Source organism: Atractosteus spatula, chromosome 14 (assembly GCF_055471065.1).
Source record: "Atractosteus spatula isolate fAtrSpa1 chromosome 14, fAtrSpa1.hap1, whole genome shotgun sequence".
In the NCBI taxonomy this organism is placed as follows: domain Eukaryota; kingdom Metazoa; phylum Chordata; class Actinopteri; order Semionotiformes; family Lepisosteidae; genus Atractosteus; species Atractosteus spatula.
Window position 1 is genome coordinate 22,726,086 of NC_142719.1, and position 19,331 is coordinate 22,745,416.

At 35.1% G+C, this 19,331-nt stretch overlaps 1 protein-coding gene across 1 annotated transcript in view; it reads right to left on the bottom strand.

Moving 5' to 3' along the window:
• Positions 1-407: 407 nt before the first annotated feature.
• Positions 408-19,331, bottom strand: part of LOC148820911 (complement C3-like) — a 74,544-nt gene continuing 55,620 nt past the window's right edge. The window contains exons 32-41 of the mRNA XM_088932818.1: positions 15,694-15,781; positions 15,034-15,085; positions 13,533-13,620; positions 13,352-13,441; positions 11,601-11,706; positions 5,268-5,357; positions 3,079-3,165; positions 2,768-2,851; positions 2,075-2,210; positions 408-715 (exon numbers count right to left, since the gene is read on the bottom strand). Coding sequence (XP_088788944.1) covers positions 574-715; positions 2,075-2,210; positions 2,768-2,851; positions 3,079-3,165; positions 5,268-5,357; positions 11,601-11,706; positions 13,352-13,441; positions 13,533-13,620; positions 15,034-15,085; positions 15,694-15,781 — 963 coding nt within the window. The 3' untranslated portion in view covers positions 408-573. The remainder of the gene's footprint in view (positions 716-2,074; positions 2,211-2,767; positions 2,852-3,078; positions 3,166-5,267; positions 5,358-11,600; positions 11,707-13,351; positions 13,442-13,532; positions 13,621-15,033; positions 15,086-15,693; positions 15,782-19,331) is intronic.

Below are 19,331 nucleotides of genomic sequence, written 5' to 3' on the forward strand. Positions count from 1 at the left end.
AACCTCAGATACTTGAGTCCTACTGTAATTCTTCTTTTGTGTTCAAGAACAAGTGAAAGAACTTGCCTGCAGTAACGAGCTACCTCAAGTCAACAGATACTTTATACATACATGGAAATGCAATAATAACATTTTAATAACTAATGGAGCAATGCACAAATAAGAAATGCTGTGACTAAAGTTTTGTCAGTTTTAAAAACTTTGCTGACCTCAGTATGTGATTTTCAAATGAAAGGACCACCTTTAAAAAAGTTATTGCAAGCTTTGTTCAGTATTATATTCAAAATGTCAGTGAAATATATTTGACTACTTCTTCATAAACAAACAATAATAAGAAAGTGTCCTATGATCAGTATTTGAAGACATTAATCCAGAAACTGTATATAAAAACAGAGACTCACTAAACAAATAGGCAAACATTTCAGTTGCATTTAACAATATTTTTAATGCTACATGTAATACACAGAAGCATGAGAACATTTTTATCCATACTTGCCAAAAATGCAATAATGTTAATAATGTCCACAAAAAAATTCAATTCAGCAATGGTAATGCCTTTCTATAAAAATACAATTACTGAGGGCAACCAAATGCCTTGATTTCCAATGTAACTTCTTTAATGTTTTCACATGTGGATTGAAATTGTGCCTTTTGACACTCATCATCAGATGGCCACCACTCCAACCACGTTCCACCACCAAGAAGGTAGAGCCACCTGTGACAAAGAGGAGAACAGAAACAGACTTTTGTTTTGACTTTAAATTGGACAATTCTACTAGAAATGCTCCCCTGGGTCTGATTTTTTTTTATATTTTTTATATTCATCTGTAGTATAAAATACCAAGTTAAAAACATAATACATCTCAAAGGAGTGCAGGTATAGAACCATTTCCCTTTTTTCCCATATTCCTCTGAAGAAGAGTTCAATGAAAAAAATACCCAGTAGATGTAAGATGTACATTGAAAACAGCTTGTGTTAGGATGCTTCTCTGACCACTCTATTTAGAATGCCAATATTTTGGACCTGTATTTGGGTTTCCAAATTCTTCCCATTTGCAGAGAACTGAAAGTATTTAAAATTTGGCAAGGAAAACTGAAAATCACACTTTATCCCATCTGCAGAAAGGAAACTTTATATGTACAATCATGTGAGGTATGGAGGTCTAACATACATTATATACATATTCCCCTGCAAAATTCCCATTAACTATTTGTGCAACTTTGGTCCAGAGCTATAAGAAAATATTACACCTCTTTGTTTACTGTAAGGAACCCATACACCTTTTCTCTTTTTCTACGATCATTAAATCCAGGAGGATGTGACTTAGTAAAGTTGGTTGCACAACCCATTTGACATTGAAGTTAAAGTATTGCTTGAAGGTATTTCAAACATAGCCTTTACTTATCAAGTTCCAAAACAATGAGACACTGCACTATAATTTTCAAAATCAAACAGGATCCATACTGTATGTGTGTTCTAGAAAAAACAATTAGACAAAAAAAAGGCAGTGAAGAGTTTTACTATCCTTTTCTACATCTTACTTGTGAAACAGATTTTTATAGCAGTGTCATCACAAAAATTAAGCTTTGATGCCAACTACAACCAGAGCATGTCTTAAGATGCAGGTTTGCACAAACACAACAAATGCACAACCATGGTTTGAACAACTTTCAAAGCTTGTGCCAAGTCAAATTTCACATGAATACACTGATTACTGCTTTAGTATTGTGCTTTTTATTCTAATATTTGTGTTTTTACAAAACTACTGTGTACTATCAACTAATAAACTGATTATTAATACAATGTTTATTATTATTATTGATTATTTCCCTAGTGATTATATTCAAATATTCATAGTCATAATAATATACTTACATTTTAGACAACAGTAAAGTAAAAGAAAATTAATTGAAAACTGACCAGCTGCTGCCTCCCAAACTTAATCTGGGTCCCGACTGAAAAAGGTTAATATTACAACCAAAATTGCTAAGCACCTTATTACAACAAGAAAAAAAGGAAAACTCTCTGTATTGAACCTGTACTGTACTGTATATGACCCCTTGAGAAACTCACCCATTTGATGTTTTCATTAGGTCATTAATTTTTCCCATGATAAGATATGTTTTACTCTTTTCAAAACTTGAGGATCTCCTGCAGTTGGAAGGGGCAACAAATTGCCTTCTCTTTCCTTGGACTCCTTCGTCTGTTCCTAAAAAACGAACATCTCAGGGTAGTGGAGTAAACTGCAAAGTTGTGAGGATGACACAGCACTACATACTTGAAAAAATACTACATTAACTCAGGTAAAGAATACTTCCCTTTAATTACTATGGCTAATTTAACTATAGTTTAATCATTAATATTAAAGAAATATTATAAAAATGGCAATTCTTATTACACAGACTAAATAAGTGTTTAGAAAAAAGTGATAAGAGATACAACTTTAAAAAATATAAAACTGCCAGAATACTTAAAAGAGCACTCTCAAATTTGGGTCTAGGTCCACACCAGCTCATAGGTAATGCAAAAGCTAGAAAGATTGACTCATCAATTATGTATTTTGAATTCAGAAATTATCAGAGAAACAGCTGGAGAGAGATTTACAGATTAATCAAGAGAAGCATTATTCAAAACATAATTTCAAAACGAGGCTCAGGTTTTATAAATATAAAGCATAATGTAAAATCTTAATTATGTAACACTTATGTTAGTGACAATCTTTAAAGTGTCACTAAAAAGTTAATAAAAATTAAAGGACATTTTTACCTTCTTTGATCACATCCTCAATGAGCATGGTGTACTGGTCATAAACAGCAGTTAGGGAAGAGTCAATCAGTTTGGCTTTATAAACTACAGGAAAAAAAATCCAGTCAATACATAACAGGACTGTTCCAAGACTTGATTTTTGATCAAGAAGGTTAAATTTAGTCAGGATGTGATTAAAAAGCAAAGATCATTCTAAAATACCCTTAGTAAATTCCTTTGTTTTTAAAAGTTGATTATTTCCAAATTTTCCCTTTCAATCAGTTTTAGTTAGTTGTACAATATTAGCTATTTTAAGTAGAAAATATATTTACCATAATCCATGCCAGCCTCACATGCTTTCTCAAAGCGAATATTTTGGTCTATATCAGGATCATTTTGTTTCAGGATATAGCAGTTGTCTGTGAATGAAAAACAAATTATTAGGTTTTTATTATCTACTTGTATATTTTACAGTAGGCTATAGGGTAACAGGTAACAGATCTTTAGTCCAGGTTTTGACCCAGATCCCAGGAAACATTATGCATTTTCTCTAGATCATCCGATTTCCTTCCACTGTCCAAAGACATGCTGTCTAGTCTATCTAGCATCTAGTCTGTCATCTCTACATTGTCTCCCATGTGTGTGCCTGAGTGAATGTGTGTGTTATGTGTAATGTATTGAGGTTTTTTTCAGGGTACACCTTGCCTTGTGCCCATTGTGTGAGGCTCCAACTTTCAACCACAAGAAAAGAGCATATCCAAATGAAATAGAGGTACTTCTGAAGAAAAAAAAACATACAAAATATTGTATTGGTCGATTGGTCGCACTCCATATACACCCAAAATGTTTCAGCGCAAAAGTTTTGACAAATGTACTTGGATCACTAAGAATCCACTTTATATCAAAATTCCACAAGCATCAACATTTCATGTAAGAGGGAAATGGCCATTTTTTAAATTTAAACAACTATAATGAATAAATAGACCTACAGATGCAGCCATTCGAAGTGCGCGGCACAAACATGTACCGCAGGCATTTGGCTACGTCATGACGCGTCATGACGCGTCATTTGAGAAGCCACCTTTAAAGGCGCTATATAAAGGTGTGTATGGCTGGTCTTGGTACTGTATTTTAAAGAAAAAAAACACACCAGTATTCCATTTCTCCCTAAACATTTCTTACATGTCTTACATGGGGTTATTTCGGAAATGTTTTACGTGCCCCTTGCTCCTTCTGACCATGTCACTGCGTATTTAAAAGCATACTTTTAGAATTTGATTAATAGGGAATATAATATAATATATATATATATTGTTTGCCTTTTGTAAAACAAAAATGGATGCTATTTTTTGCCTTAGTGGAAGCGCACCCAGATAACGAATACATCGCAATGCATGCTGGGAATCGCCACCAGACCGCTAGCTGACCCTGGTTATGTAAATGTAAATAGCATGTTGTTGTTGGCCCTGTTTTTTCTGAGTGTTGTGTCCACCCTAAACCTGTGTACCGGTTCCTATTGCTGCTAGCGTGTAATCAAGCCTTTGTTGGTTGGAGATAATTTGATTATTGCTCCCTTGTTGTGGCTGGACTGAGTGCTGAGAATAAAGAGGGTGTGTGTAACTCTAAAACTGGTCCTGGTCCTTTTTTTTCTTGCAGGAACCCCATGGCTGCTACAATATATAACTTTGTTAATAGGTAACATACTAATGTGTAGTAAACAGATAAAAAAGTATGGTAAAAAGTAAATGGGATTACTATGAGTATATTTTTATAACACACTGCGGATATTGCAAAAGATCTGTGGTTTTTAACATCGAGCCTCAATATTTAGCTGTCAAAATCAGTTATGAATTATCTGTTTAGTGTTTTCAGGGCGTTTTTTTTTAATTAAATTCTTATTAGTGTACATGTTATGCCATTGTGTGTTGGTAATATGTGTTATATGTTCATGTGTATGCACTCTGTAAATGTGGTTTATTAAAAGAACATTTCAAGTTTTGTAGTGTAATGCCAGTGTGGAAGGGGATTGTCTTAAAGAATAGAGCTAGAATGTGATAGACACTTGAGGTGATGTCATTTCCTGCCATTCAGTGAGGCTTTCCATTGGTTAGTTGGCTGGTAGGTTTCTTGTTTTAAGCTACAGAATTGTTGTTGGATTCTGACTAAATATGCATTGTGTAAATAAAGATTGTTTGAACTACTTGTACAGTCTTTCAGTTTAAAAGACGGCAAAATTTGACACTGAACCCTGCTTGCTGGGTCATTGAAAAGGAAACTAGGGCCAATTATACGACTGGAAAGTGTCCTCTATATGATATTACACGAAAATGCTTTGGAAGAATGAAAAAAAAGAACTAATAATGACAGAAATGTTTTCTTTCTATAAAACCTATTATGTCTTTTGAAATGATGATCATGATTAACACAAAATTTTGTCGAAAAGAAGCTTGTTGTATTTGATTGAATGCATTATCAACGCAACCTTTTTGTAAATAAAAACTGTTTCACAGTATATACGTACCTTCTGCACATTTGCACACATCCCCATGGCAGATTTTATTGAGCGTTCCAGTTTCTTTTTCAGGATGGTAGAATTTCACACAGTGGTTCTCTGGAAGTACAAGAGATTTTGATCATTGAAGATGACAACCTCACACCATAGAAATAGGACAGGAGACATATTAAGACATCCAGGAAAAACAGATCATATTGTTACCACATAGAATTTGATGTGACCTTAGATAGAACATATCACATATCAAATCCATTGCTTGGTTCAACTTATCTATTAAAAAGAGTAGAATAAGTAACCAGCATCCACACTGACATGGATAAGCTGTGAGATATCACTTTTCATGAAATCATGTTGGGCTTAACTAGTAGTCAGTGTGAACACCTTGCCCCATGGCACATGAGTCAAGTATGATGGTCTAGTATGTTGCTGTTGAACATGCTAACCAAACCTTTTTGAATGTTCATTTGGGTTCCTATTTGGTGAATGTGAAAATCTATGCAACACTGAAGGAATGCCCATATGACCCTATATGTAGACAATAGTACCTATAGTGTGTTTGACTAAAGGTAGAGCATTGTTCTTTTTTAGCTATTAGTCAGCAGCCATATCACCCTGCAACTCACTGCAACTGGCAACCTGCTCAAGCTAAGCAGGTGTGAGCCTGGTCAGTACCTTGATGGGAGAGCTCTTGGGAAAAAGGTTGGTGCTGGTAGAGGTGTTAGTGAGGCCAGTAGGGGGCACTCACTCTGCAATCAATCAATCACAGTTTATTTACAGATGCAGCCATTCAAAATGCGCGGGCGATACCGCATTATTTTCCGGTACGCTGTACGCAGTCTACCGCAAGTTACCAGTAAATACCGCAAGTTACCGGTAAATACCGCTAGCAAAATAATAGTATCTGGAATTTCCGCAAGGTGGAGCTAATAAAGCTCAACCTCTCATGTTTGAGCTGTAGCCATCAAAGTCTTTAACGAAGATATTACTAATAGTATTAATAATAAATGACCTTGGACAAGCTGTAAACTCAAAGTATTGCCCTGGTCCACATTCTTTTTTTCATTGACCGTCTTTGTAAAAGTAACACCACAGCATTTCGCAATCACGCATTTTTTTCCAATCATGCAAAGTACAGTAATTTTTGAGAATCGATTCACCATGCCTTACACATGCTCATAAAAGAGATTGATTTAGGAACATAAACATATTACCGTATGCAAACTGTACTGTATACAGTATGTATATGTATATTTAATGTCTTAACTGTGCCCGTTTAAGTATTGAATATTTATATGGAATTTTACCACTGAAGGGAAATCTTAGTGCCTGAGCATAAAAAGAATAGGAGCATACTGCAACGCGTGTGAAGGCCATAAACGATATTAATTTTGGAACATAAACATACAGTATATGGCCGGTCTCGGTACTTTAAAGAAAACATACACGAAACATGGTTTCATTATGACCAGAATCGGTCTTGAGAAATTTTTAACTTGATTTACAGTAATGGGCTGTGCCCATTGTAGATATTGAATTTTACCACTGAAGGGAAATCTTAGTAGCTGAGCATAAAAAGAATAGGAGCATACTGTAACGCGTGTGAAGGCCATAAACGATATTAATTTTGGAACATAAACATACAGTATATGGCTGGTCTCGGTACTTTAAAGAAAACATACACACCAGTATTCCATTTCTCCCTAAACATTTTAAGCATCGAAGTCTTTAACTAACGTGATACCGGAGTCAACAAGCATACTTTTAGAATTTGATTAAAAGGGAATATAATATGGAATCGCGTATCTAAAGAAATCAATAACGATATAATTATATTCATGTACCGTAACACAAGAATAGTACACGCTGTACAGTGTCTGTTGATAATGTTTCTGTAGGGCTTTTTCAACACTCCTCATATGACCTTGCCAGTGGTGCTGTGGGTTAGCTTCCTGACTCACACATCATACGTTGGGTGTTCAAATCCAGCTGGAGCTGTGACTTTTTTTTTAACAAACATTTCTTTGAAAAAATAAAATGTTTCCCTGGGTCAGAGATTAAATAAAACCTCACTCGCACCAAACAAATTTATATTTCTAAATATCACAACATGATCGAATTTAAGTCTTTTTAATAACAATGAATAGTCACCTATGCGTTACAAAATAAACATTTATATTGATTTGAATCGCGTTTTGATTTAAATCGTAAACGCGTGTTTAAATATATGTGTTTAAAGGCGATATACTGTATAAAAGAGCTGATTCTTATGGAGTGTGTTCCGCCGGGGATTCAAAAATTTTTTTTTTTTTAATCGCGTATCTAAGGAAAATTGCAGTATAACTTTGTTCATGCACAAACAGTGGCATGTTACATTATAATTTGGGTGTCTCCCCTTGCCAGAAAGCTCTAAATTGCATTTTGAGTGCGGTTTTTGACTTTTTCTAAATTGCAACCCATAAATAAAGCTGATAACGGAAACGCGTGTTTAAATATATGTGTTTTTTGATTCACAATCAGACAAATGCAACATAAATTGATATCTTTGTCTTCTAAGTATCTTAATAAACTTTCAGCATAGCTTTCTCCCCGTTTAGATTTATTTTTCTTGGGATCTTGGGATCAAATGTGGAAAGATTAGATTGTAATCATTTTTATTTTTTAAATACATTTTAGAAAAGTGTAATCTATACTAAAAAGCTGTACACCACCTGCTATAAAGATAATACTGTTCTTACTGGGTTTTGGAGGGGGGGAGGTGTCTTTCGCTGGAAATCTCTCCCCCTTCTACTTTGAAAATACCTATGAAACCGGTTTAACTCGTCACAGCCAGCACTCCCGCAGAGAGGGGGGTTGTACTTGCAGTGCATCGGTATAGATGGGAAAGCCAGAGCCGACCGCTACGCCGCCTAGTGTTATGCTCTTCATTAATGTCTAAGCCGGAACACATCATTATATCTCATTTTGTATTTCTTTAAAAAAAAATCGTTTGCCCAGCCTAACAGTATTGTTGTTGTTGTTTTTATCCTGTAAAGCGCTTTGAGGAGCCACCTTTAAAGGTGCCATATACAATAAAGTTAATTATTATTACTATTGTTAATTTGCTGGACAGAGAGGTGAACATTATTACGCAGAAGACAAAGATAGCGATTTACGTTGCATTGTGCATTGCGCTGCTGTAATACAGTTTAAATAATTAAAAGTCTAAACAGTATCAGCTTTATTTATGGGTTGTAATTGAAAAAAAGTCAAAAACCGCACTCAAAATGCAATTTAGAGCTTTCTGGCAAGAGGAGACATCCAAATTAATAATGTAACATGCCACTGTTTGTGCATGAATTAGGTTATACTGCTATTTCCTTAGATACGCGATTCCATGGTTTTTTTTTTAATCCCCGGCGGAACCGGGCATCCATAAGAATCAAGTAATAGGTTTATTCCATGCTGAAAAAAAAGAAGAAAGAAAACACATTCCATAAGAATCAGCGCTTTTATATAGTGCCTTTAAAGGTGGCTTCTCAAAACGCTTTACAGGATAAAAACAACAATAACAACAACAACAATATTGTATTTCATTGCACTTTGACAGATCGTCCTTAAATCAATTGTTGATTTAGTTTGACAGTAACCCTAACACTAACCCTATTTTATTTTTTCAAAGAAATGTTTGTTAAAAAAAAGTCATGGTTCCAGCTGGATTCAAACACCCAACATGTGATGTGTGAGTCAGGAAGCTAACCCACAGCACCACTGGCAAGGTCACATGAGGAGTGTTGAAAAAGCCCTACAGAAACATTATCAACAGACAATGTATAGCGTGTACTATTCTTGTGTTGCGGTACATGGATATAATTATATTGTTATTAATTTCTTTAGATACGCGATTCCATATTAAATTCTAAAAGTATGCTTGTTGACCCCGGTATCACGTTATTTAAAGACTTCGATGCTTAAAATGTTTAGGGAGAAATGGAATACTGGTGTGTATGTTTTCTTTAAAGTACCGAGACCAGCCATATACTGTATGTTTATGTTCCAAAATTAATATCGTTTATGGCCTTCACACGCGTTACAGTATGCTCCTATTCTTTTTATGCTCAGCTACTAAGATTTCCCTTCAGTGGTAAAATTCCATATCTACAATGGGCACAGCAAAGACGTTTACTGTAAGTCTTTCTACGACAGACCAACGGACCACGAGTGCCCCTGTCGGTCAACCAATCACGTACTGCGGTGCCGCGCGTCATCTTGCGTCACAATGCGTGACGCCACCTGCGGTACGTGTCTGTAACGCACACTTTGAATGGCTGCATCTGTATCAAACGCACAACAATACAACATGCAGCTGTAATTGCTGGCCATGAAATGACTTTTCTGCAAGCTCACCAGGGAGAAATAAAAATAAAAATCACAAAATTAAAAGTTACAGAATAAAGTTACATATATAACAGTCCAATAAAAAAAAGAATAAAAAAAAACTCAATATAAATAGAACTGCTACAGATCCAGGGTGTATGCAATACATTATGTCCAAATAGTGCAATATGCACTGTGCCACATATAATGGAAAACTGTATGTCCATGTAACCTTAATGTTTAACAAGGACCATTAGGTTGGCTGCTGAAGGTAACTGCAGTCTGTGTAGGTCCTAATGCTCCAGTATGGGACGGGGACACTATACTGTAAAAAGGTGTCGTTCTTCAAATGAGACGTAAAACCAAGGTCCTGACTCTCTGAGGTCATTAAAAATCCCAGGGGATTTCTCGAAAAGAATAGGGGTGTTACCCCGGTGTCATGGCCAAATTTCCCATTGGCCTTTACCAATCATTGCCTCCTAATAATTCCCATCTATGAATTGAATAAAGCTCTCTTTTCTCCTCCCAATAGACAGCTGATGTGTGATACTTGTGCACTATGGCTGCCGCCACATCGTCCAGGTGGATGCTGCACTTTGGTGGTGGTGGAGGAGAGTCCCCATTACCTGTAAAGCGCTTTCAATGGAGTGTCTCAAAAAGCGCTTATAAGTGTAAGGAATTATTATTATTAATACATAATCAATGTATCCACCAGGCTTCACAGTGGAAAAGGGACTGGTTGCAAGTTTTTGATCACACAGTACAAGATCTGATTGGAATGTGGCAAGTGCAGAAAACTCAACTACTTTTCTGTCACTAAAATTATCATTTTCCATAATGTAGTTATTTGCAAATAAATCTCCATTGAAATTGTAGACCCAGCAGGAGGTGTCTTATTCTAAGTATTATCTTGCTATAGAATATAGGGCTGTAATGGAGTGGTATGTGGGACCTCAAAAGTCTGCCTTAACAGTTCTTATTAGCACAGTATCTGTAACCATAAACCAGCTGACACTCTTTCCATTACCAGCACAGGAATTGAAGTGATACAGAGCATTGACATTTTAACCTTTGTTAATTTAAAGCCAAAACAGTGAATCCCAGAGTTAAATCTGTTTACACCAAATCATCTTATAGGCTTGTTTCACATATTAAGAACTAAGTCCTTTCTTTCTTCAAAAAAATTACAAAAGATTAATTAGTGTAACAATATTTGTTACTCTTGAACTGAAAACTAGTCTAAATTAGACAATTATTTTGTATGTTGAGCAGCATACAGTAGTTAATTAGCATTTAGTCCAATAAACAAACTGTAAAAAAGAAACTGTATTTTGTTGTTTTTTTTATTTGAAAAAGTAACTTTTCTAAAATGCATTTGTTAAAGACTATAATGTTTGGAAAATGTCAACAGGCATTGTGTTAGGTAAGGTAAACCTGCTTTTCCAGCCACAGCCTACTAAATCCTTTGATTCTGGGATGAGAGCAGTGCCAGCATGCTGCTAATTTTGGCACACATGGAGAGATGAAAAAGAAGAATACTGAATGACATAGACAAGAATGGCATTTGGAGTTAACAGTAACAATTTAGGGGTTGCAAAAGATACTTCATAATGTCTAACAAACAAGTTAACACTAAATTATTTTTTTAATCTTTGGTTGTGATAATTTGTTTTTAGTTTATTAAATTCTGTCAATGTAAATCTATCATCTATTTATAAATGGGATTATCTGAATTACCTGAACTAATTGAAACTGGAATAAATTAAGGTCGATATCAATGCTAGCTGTGGCATTCATCTTCCTTATGGTTAGAAATAAATTTTATTTGCTGCTCTGATAGGATTTGATTTATCAAAGCATTACAAACCACATATGAAACAGTCTAATACTGTCCAAATTGTTGACTATGCCTTTTTGCAAATTAAATGTATTTAAGTGTTTGTTTTTTATCTGTTTCATTTCTTTTATTTAATATTGTACCATTACCATTTGCATAGTATTCATAGATTGTCACAGCAGCAGGCTGCATTAAACCAACTTCATTGATCTTGTGGACTTTGAAAGCAATTCTATCAGGGATCTTGTGAGAGACCTGCACAAAGAGAAAACATTTCATGAGAAAATATTGTAACTCAAAAGCCTTATCTGGTTATAGAGACAAGAAACTTTAATTTACATTCCTGTTTACATTTGTAATTTTAGGTTATTTCATCAAAGTCTTAAAATATAACATAGAACTTGAAAAGAGCCTTTGGAGGCTATAAAATATGTTAAGACTGAAGAGACAGTAAAGATGCTAATCTTGTATTTATGTCAAAATGGCTTGGCAGTAGAAGAAAGTTTCACTAAGCATTTACTAATGTTACATCCATTCTCATAAGACTCTGAAAGCCACGTCTCTTTAACACCTATGATGACATACTGTTACAGTATATCAGCTTCCAATATGTTAGTGGCCATTTCGGGGAGATTAGTCATGCTGTCTACTCTGTTCCAAAACACATGCATCAAAGTTCACCAGCTAGACTCTACTGTGTTGCAATACTTGATTGTTTTCTACAAGACTGTTGTGATGCATTTTGCTCTCATTCTTTATTATGGAAGCTGTCTAATAGAGTGTAAAAACTAACTTTACCCAAGACACTGTGAGTTCAGAATGGTTGAGACTTTTCAAAAGAACTCAGGAAGCAGTGAGAGCTGAATGTCAAAAGGTGAAAGCAGACTGTGTGGACTAGTCTAGGTCCTAAGTACAGTTATGTCAAACCAGCAACATTGAAGTTGTAGAATCTGGTGAATGTATGTCATAAGGCTATTGTGCCATTGTATAGGCCTTGTGTAGTGTGCCTCAAACACTTCAGGAACATCAAAGAGGCCATCTTGGTGGTGTCTATGACCAAGTGAGCTGTGCTACTTTGACAGTTCTTCTCGGTCTGTGTACTCCTGGCTAAATTTCCAAATTTGGCATCTTGGCCAAATTTCCCATTAGCCCTTACCAATCATGGCTTCCTAGTAATCCCCATCTATGAATTGGCTTCATTACTCTGCTCCCCACTGATAGCTGATGTGTGGTGAGCATTCTGGCGCACTATGGCTGCGTTGCATCATCCAGGTGGATGCTGCACATTGGTGGTGGTGGAGGGGAGTCCCCATCACCTGTAAAGCGCTTTGAGTGGAGTGTCCAGAAAAGCGCTATATTAGTGTAAGCAATTATTATAAGTAGTAGTAGTAGTATTACTCAGTAGCAGATAAACAGCTCTCAGGTGGAGATACGGGGAGTGTAGAAGCTCTCCGCAAGTTGGCACTACAAGAGTGCCACGTTCCTTTTTCCAACTGCCTCCCCAGCTGGACATGGAGATATGTGCTTAGTGGTGCACAAGGCACCTTTCCTGTGAGTGATATAGAATTTTCCTCCTTTTGGTGAGTTTCAAGGGGTGATGATGGTGCTCTGTAGACTGCAGAACACCTTAGCTCAGTTACACCTATAATCAACAATTAATAGCAGACCCAGCAGAATTATATACAGTATGAGGCAGATACTCTTGTATATATTGAATATACAGTATGCCCTTAGTAATCTACAATAAGTGTACAAAAAATGTACAATAATATGTAATAATTTGTCTACAAAAATAAAATTAATGCTATCTTATTACTGGAAATGTTTTGCACTTGTAAAACCTTCTGTAATTTGTTTATCAAATCAAGAATGATTTGTTTATTGGAAATCAAGAATATACCTTGTCTAGGTAAAGTATGAGGGAGCCTTTATCAGACAGTGCCTTATCCATCTCATACTTCTGAATGTACTGGTCCACTCCATTCGATAACTATTGAAATAAAAATACAAGATTATTCTGAAAATTTAACAAAACTACTGCAAATGTTGCTTAGAAATTTTCAAAATAATCGTCATATTACCCTTTTAAGATCATCTGCGTCAGGGATAAATCCACTTAGCATGGTGATGTCGAGTATGGACATGGTTGCATCTCTGTCACTTAAATATCTGAAAAGACATTTAGGTTTCCAGTACACTTATAAATAAAAACAACAGGGTAGAAACATCAAGGATGCCAATATAAGAAAGGCTCATTTATAAAAGAAGTCAGGGTAACAGCTTCAACAACATGACTGGACATGTCCAGTCCAGTCTTGAAGTCTAAATTATTTTGATTTTTAATTGCTGCTTCTATAGTGTTTGGCAATTTTTTGTATTTTCATCATAGTTCCTAAATTTCCTAAATTTAGTTCCTAAATTTAAAAACTGTACCAGGATATAGATCATTGATATGAATTAGGCACAACAGTTTTGTATCCATTACCTAGAGATCAATACATGTGTATACATTATTTTATATATCTACATGTACAGTATTTTATGTATCCACTGCCTACAATTGGAGAATTAAGGAACTTCAAAAGCAAAAGTATAACACAATATACAGTATGCTCTGTATGTATCCATTACATTTACTGCTTCTTCAAAGAATTCTTACACACTTTTTATTAAAATCTAACTTTTCTAAAACCATCTTGGCTTTACAATAAGATCTTATTTCCATATAGTTATTATTCCACTTTGGGGCAACTTACCCTGTTGTGAGCCACTCATGGAAAAGTTGTGTTAATGGCTTATGATTAGCATTACTTATTTCCTTAGATACGATTGGTAGAATACCACCAAGCCCTGAATAATTGTTAATCTGAATTGCTCCTAGTATCTGCTTTTGTCCTGCTACTATGGTAATATTAATAAAAATGTATTTTCTAATACTGCTATATCTCTTTCTACACATTTCTCAATAGTATCCCAAATACATTTCTTTATTATTTACAATACTTTTCCTGTTGTAACACTAAAATAAGCCTTTATTTTGAATTTTAGTCCCTTTAGTCCCAATATTACTTTCTATCTCTCTCTTAGCTTTTCTGATATCCTTTTTATGCCTATGCTTGTGATTCATCATATTCTTTAACTGTATCCTGTTCCTTTTAGCATTTTAAATTAACTGTGATTTAAAACAAGTAAAAGTAAAAGAATGTAAATTATATCCTGAAGTTTATTTTAAATGTTTCTGCCTGTGTATGTGGCTTTGAGCTGGATTTCTTATGTGTAGCTGAAATTGGAAAAATAAATATTTTACAGCAAAACTGTTGTATTTTTAGTTGATTTTAACTTAATCCATCATTAATTTGGAAAATTCTGTTCTTAGATACATTATTTAATTTCACATGTGAGGCCAGTAATGTGCTAGAGAATTAAAATGTTTGATGATTTATAACACTTTCTTATTTCTTATGATTCATTTAGTGTTTTTGAAAACCACCACAAACTTCAACCTAACATAATAATATACAGTTTAATGGCAGGAATTAAGATCCAATAAACCATGTTGATGTAACAGTAAGTTTTACTTACTTTGTTTCAATTGTGATTTTAAATGTGTCTTGTGCACCCAGAGGCCTCCTGACTATAAAATATGATAAAGCAATATGTTAAAAATTGTCTACTTTTTCAATCAAGACCATAAATTGCAGCTACAGAAAAAAATGCTTCAGGAGTGTGTGAAATTAAAAAGAGAATTTTCTATTGATTCAGCTCTTATTTTATAGAAAATATCAATAACATTTTAAGAGTCACAATCTCAAATACGACTAACACAATCACAAACATGCATATGTTAACACTGGGGCCAATTTTCTGAGAAGCCAATTAACCCCCTAGTATATTTTTGGACTGTAGGAGGAAACCCACGCAAACATTCAAACTCCATACAGATAGCACCCCAGGAATTGAACCCAGGGCTACAGTGCTTCAAGGTAGCAATGCTTTATGCTTCCCAAAAAGAACAAATGTGTTTCTTTAATATCTAACAGTTAAACTTGTTGTATTATTATTAATAAACTATCTGTAAAATGCAGCAAAACAATATTTACTTGGTCTTAATTACCACCAACATATTATGCAAAGTGTTATTAATTAATTCCATTTCTTTCAGCCAATATTGACAAAACTGTGTTTTTTGTCCTCCTGCTAAAAACAAAAGAGACATTAGAAGTTATTATTTAAAACACATACTGACTGGCACCCTTTCGATTTTCACATCCAACGTAAAGGTCTTACACTCTCCATTCTCCTCTGGCAGAACATTATACAGAGCCATTATCTAAGAAACAGTAACAAACAGTTAAATGTAAGATGAAGTGAGTCAAACATTTTTCCCTGTTTATATTTAATAAAAAAATGATATTTACTTTATATAGTTATTTTCAATAAATATGTTTTTATTGAGGTTTTAAACATGTTGGAGATTTTTTCTTTTGATAACTGCAATTGATAAAGATCTCCAGCTTTTGGGAAGAAAAAAAAATATCTTCAAAGGTTCAATTCAATCAGCTTGTTAGATAAATTAAAATGTTCAATTAAGCTGCTAAATTGAGTACCAAGTGTTGTTTCAGGCTAACACTTAGGAAAGGAATCTTAATTATGAGGCTGTTTACCGCCAGCTGAGGCATATTATATTTCAATACATGTTTGCTGATGTCTTGTGGTTTTAACATAAAGTGTGAAATTCAACTTTTGTCCTTTTGCTTTAATAGCCATTTGGAAGCTGTACTTTCTGAAGTGACACATTACCCAGGTCAGCTGTTACCTTAAGCAATGCAGCAGATGTATATGTCTTCTTGCTTTTCACAATCTTGCTTTTGTGAAGCTACTCATTTTCAGATACTGTACTGTAGGAAAATACTATAGTATACTAAAAAGCATAAAATGTATTTAAAATGTTGTATACTACTGATTCTCATTAGCAACATCGTGACTCTTAAGGAACAAGTAAAGGTTTATTCCATGCAGAAAAGAGAAGAAAAGAAACACAATGTTTTGGCTGTGGAGCCTTCTTCAGGTGTCACATTGGGAGCCAGGGAGAATACACCCTGGACAGGATTCCATCACAGGGAACTCACAGACACGCACACACTATCACACCAGGGCCAATTTTCCCAGAAGCTCATTAACCTATTGGTATGTCTTTGGACTGTGGTAGGAAATCAGATCAAATGGCAAGTACCCATACAAACAGCAAGAACATACAAACTCCACACAGATAGCATGCCAAGTCCAGAACTGAACCCAGGGACCAAGTGCTGCAAGGCAGCGATGTTAATCAGTGTATCACTGCACCACCCTTCAATTCATAATCTACCATTACAATATCATAGAATGTGTTTTAGATTTTTGTAAGGATCAGTTATAGGGACAAAATGCTTAAATTAGCTTTCTTGTTAATACTGAGGGAATTAACTAAAATGTTTCACTAAAAGTTTGTATTATATCTTGTAAAACTATATCTTTTCACTTATATTTTACTAAATCTGTCCTCGGATGTCTGGTCTCAAAAAATAACATAGCCACATAGGCTCTTTATGCATAGCTTGCATAGTTCTCAGGGAAATGACCGAGTGACCTCTCCTGGAACAAATGGTCTATTCAACAGAAGGGGCTGCTTGTCACCCAAGCTGGCAGTAAAGAATATATATGTACTTGTCAGCTTTCTAGAATGACCATATATAGCCACAATGCAAGGAAAGAGTCATGTGTATCTTCAAGCAATTTTTTAACTGTATAAAAGAGCACTGTAAGCATTGTCTTTTAAGTCTTGTGTTCAAAAGCAAGACTTCCACATGCATATGAAATAAAGACAGCTTTTAAACACAAACTCTCAGCTGATGCCTTTTGTTCAGCACAACAATTTAATACATCAATATGTTCTGTGTTATCCTAAAAATAATTATTTTGTGCCATAATGGAAATAAAATATTTACAGATGCAGCCATTCAAAACAAGCAGGCGATACCGCATTATTTTGCGGTGCGCTTGACGCAGCCTACCGCGAGTTACCGTAAATTATCGTATACTACCTCATAATACCACGTGGTACCGCAAGTAAAATAATAGTATCCGGAACTTCCGCAAGGTGGAGCTAATAAAGCTCAACCTCTCATGTTTGAGCTGTCGCCATCAAAGTCTTTAACGTAGATATTACTAATAGTATTAATAATGAATGACCTTGGACAAGCTGTAAGCTCAAAGTATTGCCCTGGTCCACATTCTTTTTTTCATTGAACGTCTTTGTAAAAGTAACACCACAGCATTTCGCAATCACGCATTTGTTTCCAATCATGCAAAGTACAGTAATTTTTGAGAATCTCCGATTCACCATGCCTTTCACATGCTCATAAAAGACATTGATTTAGGAACATAAACATATGACTGTATGCAAACTGTACTGTATACAGTATGTATATGTATATTTAATGTCTTTACTGTGCCCGTTTAAGTATTTATATGGAATTTTACCACTGGAGGGAAATCTTAGTAGCTGAGCATAAAAAGAATAGGAGCATACTGTAACGCGTGTGAAGGCCATAAACGATATTAATTTTGGAACATAAACATACAGTATATGGCTGGTCTCGGTACTTTAAAGAAAACATACACACCAGTATTCCATTTCTCCCTAAACATTTTAAGCATCGAAGTCTTTAAATAACGTGATACCGGGGTCAACAAGCATACTTTTAGAATTTGATTAAAAGGGAATATAATATGGAATCGCGTATCTAAAGAAATTAATAACGATATAATTATATCCATGTACCGCAACACAAGAATAGTACACGCTATACATTGTCTGTTGATAATGTTTCTGTAGGGCTTTTTCAACACTCCTCATGTGACCTTGCCAGTGGTGCTGTGGGTTAGCTTCCTGACTCGCACATCACATGTTGGGTGTTTGAATCCAGCTGGAACCATGACTTTTTTTTAACAAACATTTCTTTGAAAAAATAAAATAGGGTAAGTGTTAGGGTTACTGTCAAACTAAATCAACAATTGATTTAAGGACGATCTGTCAAAGTGCAATGAAATACAATATTGTTGTTGTTGTTATTGTTGTTTTTATCCTGTAAAGCGTTTTGAGAAGCCACCTTTAAAGGCGCTATATAAAAGCGCTGATTCTTATGGAATGTGTTTTCTTTCTTCTTTTTTTTCAGCATGGAATAAACCTATTACTTGATTCTTATGGATGCCCGGTTCCGCTGGGGATTAAAAAAAAAAAAAACCATGGAATCGCGTATCTAAGGAAATAGCAGTATAACCTAATTCATGCACAAACAGTGGCATGTTACATTATTAATTTGGATGTCTCCTCTTGCCAGAAAGCTCTAAATTGCATTTTGAGTGCGGTTTTTGACTTTTTTTCAATTACAACCCATAAATAAAGCTGATACTGTTTAGACTTTTAATTATTTAAACTGTATTACAGCAGCGCAATGCACAATGCAACGTAAATCGCTATCTTTGTCTTCTGCGTAATAATGTTCACCTCTCTGTCCAGCAAATTAACAATAGTAATAATAATTAACTTTATTGTATGTGGCACCTTTAAAGGTCGCTCCTCAAAGCGCTTTACAGGATAAAAACAACAACAACAATACTGTTAGGCTGGGCAAACGATTTTTTTTTTAAAGAAATACAAAATGAGATATAATGATGTGTTCCGGCTTAGACATTAACGAAGAGCATAACACTAGGCGGCGTAGCGGTCGGCTCTGGCTTTCCCATCTATACCGATGCACTGCAAGTACAACCCCCCTCTCTGCGGGAGTGCTGGCTGTGACGAGTTAAACCGGTTTCACAGGTATTTTCAAAGTAGA